The sequence below is a fragment of the Phalangium opilio genome, unplaced genomic scaffold (assembly GCF_054372755.1).
Source record: "Phalangium opilio isolate 3A_F unplaced genomic scaffold, DU_Popi_V2 ptg000082l_1, whole genome shotgun sequence".
In the NCBI taxonomy this organism is placed as follows: domain Eukaryota; kingdom Metazoa; phylum Arthropoda; class Arachnida; order Opiliones; family Phalangiidae; genus Phalangium; species Phalangium opilio.
In genome coordinates, this window is record NW_028324189.1 from 13,498,509 (window position 1) to 13,512,948 (window position 14,440).

At 37.4% G+C, this 14,440-nt stretch overlaps 1 protein-coding gene across 1 annotated transcript; it reads right to left on the reverse strand.

Annotated features, from left to right (window-relative positions):
* Nucleotides 1-56: 56 nt before the first annotated feature.
* Nucleotides 57-3,324, reverse strand: LOC149651861 (uncharacterized). The gene is made up of 7 exons (XM_089846976.1): nt 3,281-3,324; nt 2,143-2,182; nt 1,998-2,074; nt 879-901; nt 726-805; nt 308-463; nt 57-242 (listed from the first exon to the last, which is right to left on the reverse strand). Exons 1-7 carry the CDS (start codon nt 3,322-3,324, stop codon nt 57-59), a joined length of 606 nt encoding a protein of 201 aa, XP_089703102.1.
* Between the last annotated feature and the right edge of the window lie 11,116 nt (nt 3,325-14,440).

A 14,440-nucleotide genomic window follows, 5' to 3' on the forward strand; every position in this document is an offset into this window, starting at 1 on the left:
TGGAAAAGCTAATAGACATTGAAAAGAACTCGATAAGCCATTGGACATTGGCAATTTTAGTTGCGTGGATTACGTTCGGTGAAGAGCAGGGCCGCAAAGTTCCAAACAGTTGCCAACGAATGTTTCAAGAGTTCTAGACATCGTCCTTGACCAGTTCTGCTCTTGAATTTCTCGTAAATCACGTACGATATCGCGAATAATACAGAGAAAACGGTGAAGCTCAAAAGTAAAAGGACAACGGTCTGAAATACGTACAAAATAATTAAGAATTGAAGGGAAGTACATAAACATAGGAGGCGCTAATTACCGCTTTGTCCACGCTGATAACCATCAACGTTTTCTCCGTAATTCTTTTTGGAATCGAAATCATAATTTTATCCGTTGGTCTCGAAACTGATCTTGGGTACCAAACGTCGAAATTCTCGAAAGACGACAGCAATTTAACCGTGTATATATCCACATTCTAATACGTGAACGTTTTAATAAGAAACACCATAAGTATTTCATATCAATATTGGAGGACATAATCTAATAGTATTAGTGTTTGTTATGCTGTTAATAATTTTGTTCTAACATTACCAGGACGGTGAGAGGGAGTCTTGCTCTAATGTTACAGAAACACTGAATAAGTAATATAAATGGAAGGGGAAAAAAGGGGAGGGTAGGAATTTTTATCTCTTTCGTTCGATTCTAGCTAACGCGCACGCGCGAGTGGCGTCGGTTACTGCACTACGGCCAGCTCCGACTTCCAGTTCCAAACCGGTTTTTAAATTTGACGCATACGAGCGGAGTCCGCGGAGACTTCCTGAGCGTCGTGAGCGAGCGCCGGAGAGAGGCGAACCAACCCTTCTATTCACATCATCATCTCCTCCTCTCACCTATCTCCTCCCTGATTTTACCTCTAAATGAAAAATTAACAATACTACCCCCTATCACAATTGCCACGTTATTGTTGCTACGTGTAGTTGACATTGATTTTGATTTCAAAATGCGTGGTCACGTAAGTATAGCTTACCTCACATATAAATATCTCCTTGTCTCCATCGATGCAAAATAGTCCATGGAAACTGAAAGTACATTAGATATTTTCCCAATATTTATTTTCATTTCGGATAATTAATTCCGCCCTTTTCTTGTATTTTCAATGTTTACTGTTTTGATCAATATAACGGTTAAAACTCTGGACAGTCTCCTGGTGTTTGAGAAGTCATTACGGAAGTCTTATTTAATTATCCTCTTAAAGAGAGGATGAATAGGAAAAATCAACTCATTTTTTAATCGATTCTTGAACTAGTTATAAGACCAACCTCCATAGATAAACCTTAAAGGAAATACCAGCTCCGAATCATTTTAAAGTTCAGATTAGTTTGAGACTATATTTCTTGGATAATTTGAAATTTGCACCCGTGACCAATCGCGTAACGCCCCGCCTTCTTGTAAACATAATACCCGTTTCACGCTCTCACGCGCCACGATGTTTCATTCGCCAAGGAGACACGTGCCACTGGAATTTTATTAACAAGAAGGCCAAGCGTTACGCTATTGGTCGGAGGTGCAAATTTCAAATTATCCATGAAATCTCCAAGTAACTTTAATTTTAAAATCATTCGGAGATATTTCCTGGATGTTTCGCTATGCAGATAGGTCTTTTAATTAGTAGAAGAATCAATGATAAAAAATCACTTGATTTTTCTCTTTCGCCCCCTCTTTAATATTGTTCTCCTAAATTGAACTGTAACATTAAGAACGTATTTCTATAGCTCGATGGAATCTTTTGCTAAACACTGATGGCGCTCTGATATGTTTTAAGGCAAACTATTTTCGGTTGTTTACCTTAACCGTAAACAAAGGGAACCCAGATCAAACTCATCGATTGATTAATTACTCTTAATTACGTTACGGGGACTGTTTACTCGCGGATTAATTAAGTGGGAAATAATAAATACAAACAAGAATACACATGCTAATGTATTCATGATATAAACAACAAATCATACCGTGGAATCAGTTCAAACCTGATATTTAGAATTTTTTCGTAGGCTGCTTTCAAAAATTTCTCATGCTCAGAGTCATGCTACGCGATGGATAAGATTTCGTTAAATCAACAATTGAAATTAATTACGATTAATTTTGGAAACTTACCCCAAAAGTTGAAAAATGCAGAGATCTGGAACTTTGAAATCTAAAAAACAAATTACGTATTAGCTGGAACTAAGACCATCAACAATTGTTAATGGTCTTAGGCTGGAACTAAGACCATTAACAATTGTTAATGGTCTTAGGCAGGAACTAGATTCAACGCCAACAAAGAGAAGTAGGAAATAATAGAAAGTAGTGGGGACAATTCTCTAACTTTTAGACTATTATAAAGCGCCTATTGGTTGATCGTTGAAGCTAGAGAGAAAGAGATCAAGACTCTAGAATACGTCGTAAACATAATTTTATTTCAAATAAAGGGTCAGTACTGAGTACTTAGAACAGCCCCTTTCTTAAAATAGTCATAATTTAAGTTTGACTGCGTGAAATGAGTAGTTCGAGAGCTCGTGTTGAAGATTGAAAATCTATCTATCCATAGAATAGGGCCACGAGACCCTAACGTAAAATCCAGAAACGATACAACCACAATTCGACAACCTCATATTGTGCATATAATTGATTTTACAAGAAGTAGGATAAGGGACTAGAAGTGAAGGGCTCTAGCATTGGTAGTAGATCCTGGCACTAGTGAACAAATTTGAGGATTTTATGCCGCTTCCATCGCGCCTACACCAGAGAGAAAAAATTGGTCGAGTTCCAAAAATTTCCTACCCCCTTCTCCTCAACCTAAAGCGGCGGAACACGGACGTGGGTGCTTGAATCTAGTTCGGCCGTCTACCGCCACGAGCGTCTCACGTTTTGGAGGGAAAATTCAGAAACCGCTACTAGAGGGCCAACCGTTGGTGTGTTATCAAGAATATTCACTTTCGCCGAGTGAAGAATTTGGTTAGCTCAGTACTTCTAGTCTCATCTTACTTCTGATTTTACTTAAAATAAAGGTTTCGTGAAATACGCTTTCACTACGCTTATACAAAAGTAACGGATGGAAACTTCAGATGTTTTTCTTCAAATTGAACGCCAGGTTAGGCCCAACATTTACTCGTTATTGAGATAGGTACTTTTGTTGACTCCTTAAACTAGCTCTCAAGTGCCTAGCTCTCCTTTCACTTCTATTTGCTCAAATAGCCTTGACTAAATATTGACTTAACTTATTCTATCAGCAATAATTAGATCACTTTCTTACCGTAATTGACGATAAATACTGTTGTTGCTTTCAACTTCATTCATATTTTATAGCACGGTCAAGAAATCAACCTGAATGGGGCTCAGCACTGACCACTCTCCCGCGACATTCTAATGGGAAACCTCGGACTACAGAAAATATATATTCGAGGAATCGATAACTTAATTGCGCTTTCCCATTTTTACCTCTCCGAGTGACGTATGTCACGGAGAGGTTCTGTTACGATCGTGTGTGTCTGTCTGTCTGTGTGTCTGTTGTTACACCCACGTGACCGCGTTCGCAGTTTCCAAATCGGAGCAAACGTGTTCGCCATTTCCGAACTGCATTCACAGTCGCGGAAATGGCTCCTCTACTTGAGTTCTCACACCACCATCTTCTGGTCTTTGTCCATCCCACACGGACACCAGTCTGTTCTTACTGGCTTCTAATCACCACCATCTTTTGGCCATCCCACATGGACACCAGTCTGTACATACTGGCTTCTAATCACCACCATCTTCTGGTCTTCGTCCATTCCACTTGGACACCAGTCTGTACATACTGGCTTCTAATCACCACTATTTTCTGGTTTTTGTCCATCCCACTTTGACACCAGTCTGTACATACTGGCTTCTAAACACCACCATCTACTGGTCTTCCATCTATTCCACATAGACACCAATCTCTCTCATTGGCTTCTAACTCCATCGTCATCGTTTGGTTTAAGACATTCGCGGCAATCAGCTAGGGTTACGAGAAACGTCTAGCCTCCCTCGGGAGGGTTGTCCACCAAAGGTTTTCGCAATTGCGGTTGTTCTTGCTTTTAACTGTAGTTCGACACCCTTATATACTACCTATTTGAGTAAGGCGAAGCAACCGGCGTATGCTTCATTTCAAACGCCAATATTAGTCAAGTCTCTCAAGAATGTTTAATTGTTCTTTATCAGAAACGATGTAACGCTCAATAAGGCGAACTACTAACGAAGAAAATATTTAATATTAATTAAATTTATTTTAATATTTAAGATAATCTTGTTTCTCGACTCAAAATTAATACGGAAAGAGTTAAAAAGCAGTCAATATTTTTGTCTGTGTGTGTCCGTTACACTAGTGCGTCGCGTTAGCAGTTAGCCTTGTATTGATGTGTTAAGAAATGATACAGAACCTTAATATTCCCTTTTTCCATAATATGAAGTGAATATGTGGAAGTATTTTTCGTAATTACGTTGCCATTAGTAGTTTTGTAACTTGAAAGCTCTGTTTCATTTTGATATTCCAAGGACATTTTTAATATTATTATTTGAAATGGCTGTTTATATATTACTTAAGCTATACTACATCTGTATATAGAATAATCCTTAGTTTAGTTATATCAAGAAGAGCGCTAAGGCTTACACTCTGTCGGTTAAATCAAGTATTATCCGTAATAGGCCTAGTGATCTAAAGAGTAAATAATTGAGGCCCAAGGTGTAGTAAACTATGGGTTTTGATTTTCGTGTCTGTATTGAAGAGACATTAACGGTTCAGAGTGAGCCTAAAGTTAAATACACGTTTAAATTATCGGGTGTAGATATTATAATAGAAGAAAAGATCATGGTGGCACTTAGACCACAACAGTGAAAGGGCTAATGGTAAACGGGTTTTAACCACGGAGTTTTCATTCTTTTTATGGTGCGCAAGACTTTCAGTGCGTCTAGCCACAAATCAGCTTTGGTGTTATTTAACCTTAACACGCATGTTGGCAAACTAAGAACATTGTTGAGGTGAGACAAGACGATAGTGTTTACACTTCAAACCAGTTGTGAATGTAGCTATGAGTATATCGGGTAAACAGCTGAAGCGTAGACAATTGAGCCTTTACAAACACATAAAGGTTATTTCTCTCCAAAATTTATACACTTCATTACCTGTTATTTTCCCCATTGACCGATTTCCATGTGTCCAAGATTTATCCTTATTGGATGTAAAATGTCGTCTGCTTTACTGTATATTCGCAATGCTTGGCTGCATCAATAATTCGTAAATTTTTAGTTCAAAAAAAGAGAAATAATTCCAAATCTAGGTAAATAAGTTTGTAGTAGTAAACCTCTTGACTCGGAGAGGTAATATTTTGGTTTTTCCAACTTGTTCCATAATATAAAGTGAATATGTGGAAATCTTTTTCGTAATTACGATGCATTTAGTACTTTTGTAGCTTTAAAGCTCTGTTTCATTTTGATATTCCAAGGATGTTTTTACCTCTCCGATTGACGTATGTCACGGAGAGGTTCTAATTTCGACGTGTCTGTCTGTCTGTTGTTACACCCACGTGACCGCGTTCGCAGTTTGCAAATCGGAGCAAACGTGTTCTCAATTTCCGGACCGCATTTCCCGGAAATTGTATTCCACTCCATTGCCTGTCTAACACCACCAGCCTCTAGTCTTTGTCCATCACACATGGACACCAGTCAGTACACCTGGATTCTAACACCACCATCTTCTGGTCTTTGTTTTTGTCCATCCTACACGGACACCAGTTTGTACACCTGGTTTCTATCACCACCATCTTCTGGTCTTTGATTTTGTCCATCCCACATGGACACCAGTCTGTACACCTGGCTTCTAACACCACCATCTTCTGGTCTTTGTTTTTGTCCATCCCACATGGACGCCAGTCTGTACACCTGGTTTCTAACACCACCATCTTCTGGTCTTTGTTTTTGTCCATCGCACATGGACGCCAGTCTGTACACCTGGCTTCTACTCCATCATCATCCTTAAGGTTAAGACATTCGCGGCGATCGACCAGGGTTACGAGAAACGGCTGGCCTCCCAATGGCGGGGCTTCCACCAAAGGTTCACGCAATTGCGCTGTTCTTATCCATAGCTGCGATTCGAAACCCTTATATACTACCTATATGAGTAAGGTGAAACCACAGGCGTATGCTTCATTTCAAACGTCAATATTAGTCAAGTCTCTCAAGAATGTTTAATTGTTCTTTTTTTAAACGATGTAACGCTCAATAAGGCGAACAAATAACGAAGAAAATATTAAATATTAATTATATTTAATTTAATATTTAAGATAATCTTGTTTCTCAATTCAAAATTAATGCGGAAAGAGTTAAAAAGCAGTCAATATTTTTGTCTGTGTGTGTCCGTTACACTAGTGCGTCGCGTTAGCAGTTAGCCTTGTATTGATGTGTTAAGAAATGATACAGAACCTTAATATTCCCTTTTTCCATAATATGAAGTGAATATGTGGAAGTATTTTTCGTAATTACGTTGCCTTTAGTAGTTTTGTAACTTGAAAGCTCTGTTTCATTTTGATATTCCAAGGACATTTTTAATATTATTATTTGAAATGGCTGTTTATATATTACTTAAGCTATACTACATCTGTATATAGAATAATCCTTAGTTTAGTTATATCAAGAAGAGCGCTAAGGCTTACACTCTGTCGGTTAAATCAAGTATTATCCGTTATTGTCTGTGTGTGTCCGTCCGTGGTTACTCTAGTGCGCTGCGTTAGCAGTTCGCTTTGTTTTGGTGTGTAAAGAAATCCTACAGAACCTTAATATTCACTTTTTCCATAATGTAAAATGAATATGTTGAAATATTTTTCGTAGTTACGATGCATTTAGTACTTTTGCAGCTTTAAAGCTCTGTTTCATTTTGATATTCCAAGGACATTTTTTAATATTGTTATTTGAAATGGCTGTTTATATATTACTTAAGCTATACTACAACTGTATATAGAATAATCCTTGCTTTTACGATTTCGAGAAGAAAGCTAAGGCCTGGACCCTGGCGGGTGAATCGATTGTTATCCGCAATAGGCTTAGTGAACCAAAAAGTAAATAATTGAGACCTGAGGTGAAGTAAACATTGGGTTTTAATTTTCGTGTCTGTAAGGAAGGGACATTAACGGTTCAGAGTGAGCCGAAAGTTAATTACTCGTTTAAAAAATCAGGTTTAGATTTTATAATAGAAAAAAGCATCACGGTGGGAATTAGGTCAGTGAAAGGGCTAATCGTTATCCGGTTATAGCTCAGAAGTTTTCATTCTTATTATGGTGCGCATTGACTTTCAGTGCGTCTAACCACGAGTCAGTTTTGGTGATATTTAACGTTAACACTCATGTTGGCAAACTAAGAATAGCGTTGAGGTGAAACAAGACAGTAGTGTTTAAACTGCTAACTAGTTGTGAATGTAGTTATAAGAATATAGGGTTAACAGTTGAGGCGTAGACAATTGGGCCTTTTCAAACACTTAAAAGTTATATCTCTCCAAAATTTATATATTTCATTTCCTGTTTTTCCCCATTTACTGATTTGAATGCGTCCAAGACACATCTTTATTGCATGCAAATGTCGTCTGCTTTACTGTATATTCGCTATGCTTGGAATACTGCTTTAATAATTCGTAAATTTTTACTTCAAAAAAGAGAAATAATTCTATATCTACGTTAATTAGTTTGTAGCAAAAACGGATTTATGTGAGAAGAACGTTGAAGGTAGCAAATTCACTTACTATCCTCGCATACTTTATTGAGAAACGTCGTCTGCTTATATTTTGACTCCACCCACAAATTCTGTATATCTCTATTTTCGTGGTTAAATATATAAAGAAAGAAAAACTAGATGCTTAAAAAAGAAACATCAAATATTTATATTCTTAACTTTAAAACTTAATTCCACTAAATCGGGAGTTATATAGCATTGTTGTCCACTTTGCTTTTTTACCACTGGCGCAATTTCGGAAAAAATATTTAACCACAAAAATAGAGAAGTCTCTATACACAGAATTTGTGGGTGGAGCCAAAATATAAGCAGACGAAGTTTCTCAATAAAGTATGCGAGGATGGTACCAGAGGCTAAAGCTATGATCCCACGTTCTTAGTGCATAAATCCGTTTTTGTTTGTAGTCGTAGTCCTCCTCCTGACTCGGAGAGGTAAAATTTTGGTTTTTCCAACTTGTTTAATATTATTATTTGAAATGGCTGTTTATATATTACTTAAGCTATACTACATCTGTATATAGAATAATCCTTGGTTTAGTTATTTCATGAAGAAAGCTAAGGCCTGGATTCTGTCGGGTAAATCAAGTTTGATCCGCAATAGGCTTAGTGAACCAAAGAGTAAGAGACCTGAGGTGGAGTAAACTTTGGGTTTTGATTATCGTGTCTGTAAAGAAGAGACATTAACGGTTCAGAGTGAGCCGAAAGTTAAATACACGTTTTATTAATCAGATTTAGATAATATAATAGAAGAAAGCATCATGGTGGGAATTAGATCAGTGAAAGGGCTAATCGTTATCGGGTTATAGCTTTGAAGTTTTCATTCTTGTTATGGTGCGCATTGACTTTCAGTGTGTCGAAAGAGGGGGAGTAGAAGGCTTGGCTGGAGTGTTCTCGCTTTGAAAGTTTACATCTGAACTTACGGTGTGCGCGCGCACCTATCTCTGCCCTCTTGTTGGTTGAAGTACAGTGAACCAGATATTAGGAGGGAAATATAAGAAATAAATAAAGAAGAAAAGCGAGAACACCCAAAATGCTTTGCCAAAGCCGCTAGCTTCAACTCCCCCCTTTCTACCCTCTTTGGTGCGTCTAACCAGAAGTCATTTTTGGTATATTTAACGTTAACACTCATGTTGGCAAACTAAGATTATCGTTGAGGTGAAACGAAACAGTAGTCTTTATACTGAAAACTAGTTGTGAATATAGCTATGAGAATATAGGGTTAACAGTTGAGGCGTAGACAATTGGGCCTTTTCAAACACATAAAGGTTATATCTCTCCAAAATTTATGCACTTCTTTTCCCGCTCTTTCGCATTTACTGATTTCCATGTGTCCAAGACATATCTTTATTGGATGTAAATGTCGTCTGCTTTACTGTATATTCGCTATTCTTTGAATCCTGCTTTAATAATTCGTAAATGTTTACTTCAAAAAAGAGAAATAATTCTATATCTAGGTTAATAAGTTTGTAAATATAGTGCTCCTCTTGACTCGGATAGGTAATATTTTGGTTTTTCCATCTTGTTTTAACCATAAAACGGAAATTTATCTATTTCCATAATTTGAACCGGTAATTTTGTGCTAATCAAAACCTTAGCTTTTTTATTCTTTACTTCTTTTGCATGATTGTTTAATAAAGGTCTTCGGAAATTTTCTAAAACATTTTTTTACTATCCGCAACCTCGGCTTCACCGCTCTACGTCTATACCTTGCCCTAATAATTAGGCCTGTGCGAGTACTCGAATGAAGGCGAGTACCCGATCGAGTCTCGAGTCGAGTACTCGACTCGAGACTCGAAAATCAAAATTTTAGGACTTGAAAATTATTTCGAGTCCTTAAAAATCTTCGCTATTGGACTCGAGGAGGACTCGAACAGAGACTTGACGCCTTATCAAGTCCAAAAATATTTACTTTGTGACCCTGAATTTTAAGTAGAGCGCCGCATCTTGTGGGGTTTAATCGATTTAAAGTTTAGAATAGACAGGTGATGGTTCAAAAATTTGACTTCAGCTAAAAGAGTTAAGCAAACCAGAACAAAAAGTTTAAATTATTGTTACTCCGCGTCATTTTCGTCGTGAGATTTATACTTTATGAGTAAAATTTATCCTTATTAGAAATTAGTTTATTATAATTCCTGTGTTATTAATTATGTAAAATTAAACTAAGTAAATTAAATTAAAGTTAGTATTAATAGAATTAATTTAATAGGACTCGAGTGGGACTTGATATAATTTTTCAAGACTCGACACTGGACTTGAAACCTAGTTCTTAAGCTGACTTAAGGACTCGAGGACTCGATACCAATTAAAAGACTCGACTCGAAATTCTATAAGAGCTTTTTAAGGACTCGAGACTCGACTTGAACCCCAAAAAACTGGACTCGCACAGGCCTACTAATAATGTAGTAGTCGACGGGGTCACGAGGCTGAACTAGGCCTGTGCGAGTCCAGTTTTTTGGGGTTCGAGTCGAGTCTCGAGTCCTAAAAACAGCTCTCGAGTCGAGTCTTTAAATTGGTATCGAGTCCTCGAGTCCTTATGTCAGGTTAAGAACTAGGTTTCAAGTCCAGTGTCGAGTCCTGATAAATTATATCAAGTCCCACTCGAGTCCTGTTAAATTAATTCTATAAATATTTACTTTAAGATACATAGTTTAATTTTACATAATTATATTACAAAAGTTATAATAAATAATTTTCTAGAAGGGTAAATTATTCTTACAAAGTATAAAACTTACAGTGCCCACGTCGAAAATGACGCGCATTAACAATAATTTTAACTTTTGGTTTTGGTTTGCTTAACTGCTTTAGCTGACGTAAAATTATTGTCCATTCACCTGTCTATTCTAAACTTTAAATCGGTTAAACCCCACCAGATGCGGCGCTCTACTTAAAATTTCGGGTCACCGAATTCAAGGTAAATATTTTTGGACTTGATAAGGAGTAAAATCTCGGCTCGAGTCCTCCTCGAGTCCAATAGTGAGGATTTTTGAGGACTCGAAATAATTCTCAAGTCCTAAAATTTTGATTTTCAAGTCTCGAGTCGAGTACTCGCCTTCAATCACAGGCCTAGGCTGAACTCATTTTTGTTTTACGATACTAAAAGCGCCCCCAAGCTTGAAAACACGCCGAACTAAATTATTTAAAAAAATTTCTCGCTTCGCGATAAGCACAGGCCTCGGCTTCATCTCGGAGGCTCCGTTCTGTGTTTACGACGGCTGAACCCCCGCAATCTAAATGACATTTAATTCCCGTTTCACTGGTGTCAACGGCAATTATCCTTATCTTTCAAAAGATTATCGCAAAACGATAAACGAAACAGAGAATTGCAGCGAAAACGCCTTAACTTCGATGCAACAAGAGTTAAATGTCGAACAGCGATAACAATCTCGAGGTTATTTCCGTTGTTTGAAGTTGGAATCATTTCGCACTGTAGTTGATAAATAAGAGCTGGGACTCGAAAAATAAAAATTCAGAGGTAATCCAGACCGAGTAAAGAGTGTACTTCCCCTATTACTTATTGGCTATGGCTGTTCCGGAGCCTCCGAGACGATGTAGGCCTATCGCGAAGCGAGAAATTTTTTAAACTAATTTAGTTCGCCGTGATTTCTAGCTTGGGGGCGCTTTTAGTACCGTAAAATAAAAATAAGTTCAGCATCGTGACCCCTTGGACTGCTACAATATTAGGGCAAGGCATAGACGTAGAGCGAGGTCGCGGATAGTAAAAAAATGATTTTGAAAATTTCCGAAGACCGTTATTAAGCAATCATGATAAAGAATTAAAGGATAAAAAAGCTAAGGTTAAAAAATGAAAGGTTACGAAGGAGTAAAAAAATTCATCTTATGGTAAACTGTGAATTAGCAACTTCAAGAAGTTTTGTTTTACTAAAAAAAAGAACAATGTTAAAATCTCATAATTCATTTTGTTGTCCACACAATCTAACCAAACGATTCAATAAAATATAAATAGCCCCTGAAACAGTTACGTTAATTTAAGGGTGTAACCTTTCTCTTTCATAAATTTTTATAATTGGCCCCTAAAATATCAACAACGACAATTTATGGAAGAGCCCCTTCGCAACGGTAATAAAGGCGCCATCTAGTACACATATTGGGTGAAAATATTTCCTCAATAAAACTGGATATTTCCCTACATAAAAATCGACACGCGCGGGCCTACATCATCTCGGAGGCTCCGATTGTAGCGACTACCTCTTCAGTGGGGACGTTACTAGGAAGAGGTACATTTCAAGGCCATAAATACGCTCGTTTAGGTGCGTAAAAAACTCTTCATTTTGCGAATATTTTGTATTTTTCCCCCCCAACACAATAGAGCACAGATATCATTACAAGACTGGTGGTCGATGACACGGTAGCTCTTGTTATTCGTTAACGCTAGTAATCCGTTGTCGTCGTTAGTAAAGGGTTTTCTCCTTGACTTTGTTTCTATCGCCTCTGGTTAAACAAAACCAAAAAGAAACTACCATGGATTCCAGAGAATTTATATATTTATACCTTATCAAGTGTTGCATCACACGTTGTAAATTTAGAGTTAGATAGATGAGGTTGTTAAAATATTATCAAACGGTTACTGTTGTCTTTGTTCGGGAATTGACCGGAAACGTTGAGTGAAAATTAAAATATCCCATTTTGATAAATTATTTCTTAAATTAACTAGGTCTATGTCATAGGCAATTATAAATAGCTAAAAGCGAGGCGGTATGAACCCTGTAAGAGACGTGGGATTGTCCTTGAGCCAAGGAAAGTTATAGTTACAGTCTCTAGTGGAAAAATCGCCTTAGCAATTTCAAATGCAGGATGAGAAAAAAGCAAAAACATTCTATCCAATTTACTATCAGATCATGAGAGGAGAAATGTAACGTCATTAAGTAGAACGCTGATTGGTCGAGAAAGAAGCTAGAGAGAAAGAGAGAGTTTGTTGTTATCAATTAACAGTGACAATTATTTTAAAAACTTAATAAAAAATATGTAAATTAATGTAATGACAAGGGGGAATGAATTTACATTTTAAGTTACTTGGCTAACCAGAATTAGAAACACTTTGAGTGTAAACTTCATACTGGGCAGTAGTACCTCACTTTCGGTAATTTCTATTGGTTTTTGAATATACCAAACAAATCTTTAAAATATATATTTTATTTATGATTCATTCAATCTTCAAGATAATTTTTTTCCCGATCGTTTTATCATCTTGGATTTAACTAATGCAAATATTGTTTCGAGACTTTCTGAAGCAGAAGTTAAAGACATCTATCCCGTGAAGTATAAAACTCTAAGACAAAAACGAGCTTCTTAAAGTTGCGATCACCTCGCCACCTACCTTTTCAAGTTTTGAGGTAAGGACTTGTTTGCGAGCTATTAGTAAGTTTAGAAAGTTCTACGCGAGATCTGTGATTTGAGTTTGCAGCGAATGAGAGGAAGATTCAAGAATAGATTATAAAGGGAATGCGAATTTACAATTTCATATCATATTTTACCACGAAAGTGGTATTATGTTACACTTTCGAGTCTCTATTTCAAAGTATCAAGTTTTTAATATAATGGAACCAAAGTTTCTATTTTTATTTTTAAAATCCATTGAAAAATCATCAAAACTCAGTTTTGATATATCAATAATTCTGTCTTGACGAGCTTGTTTGCCTGTCACTATGACGTCAGGAAAAAAAAACCGGGAATCCTATTCGCGGGGCGAGCTTCTCACCAGTCTAAACTCTGGGTCTGATAGCAGAGAGAGTGGCACCATCTGACGTGAAAAATATATCTGTGGCGTCAGCCTACGGGAAACGTTTTAGCCTTTTATAAAAAGTGGATTTCAAATAATTTCAAATGAAGCATTTTGCCAAATAACCAGAAATCGAAGAATTGAAAGCTTGATATTTTTGAATTCACAGAAATTAATTCTATCTATTGTTATATAAATCAGAGGTTTTTCAAACGAAGCTTCTCATTCCCTTTAAATAGAACCTGATAAATATTCTCATCAAACTCTGAAAGATGTGAGGTGGGGGGGGGGGGGGGGGTTGTAGTGTGGCCGGCAGAAAAAACCACTATCGGTTTTAAACTAATACATTCTTAGAGCCAGTAATATCCCGGTAGACTATTACAAACGCCCATTGGATACACAGCTGGCGTATGGAGTAATGGCAGTACTACGAATGCACACGTCACACCCTTCTATCTCTTTTCTCACTGTTATTCCCTTAACGGACGCGTACATAGTCTACCGCCACAAGTCTATGTCACCTCGTGGTGGGATTCCCTCAGAAGATTAGCAACATTTCCTTTTTTGGGTAGGGAAATTTTGCCACTGGAAATGTTTACTAACTATAGATAGTTTTCACTAAAGGGCCTAGAGAAAATTACTCCCCTCTTTCTCAGCTTTAACTTCAATGAAACAAGACCACGGGAGAAAAGAATCAAGATGGAGTGGCAATAATGATGGCGACCTGTCCCGTGGCACTGAAACTCTGCCAGTGTACCTTGTGCACGCTCCTACCCTTGGGTATTCGATTGTTAAGTGCTGCCCCGTAGCACCATTGTCAGGGCCAGATTAAGCAATTTTGCACCCGGGGGCCGAGATAATGTGCGCCCCCTTATGTCGGAAAAAAAGGAACAGCAAATGTTGCTAAGGGGGAATAGTTTAACTCAATGCGCCCCCAACAAGC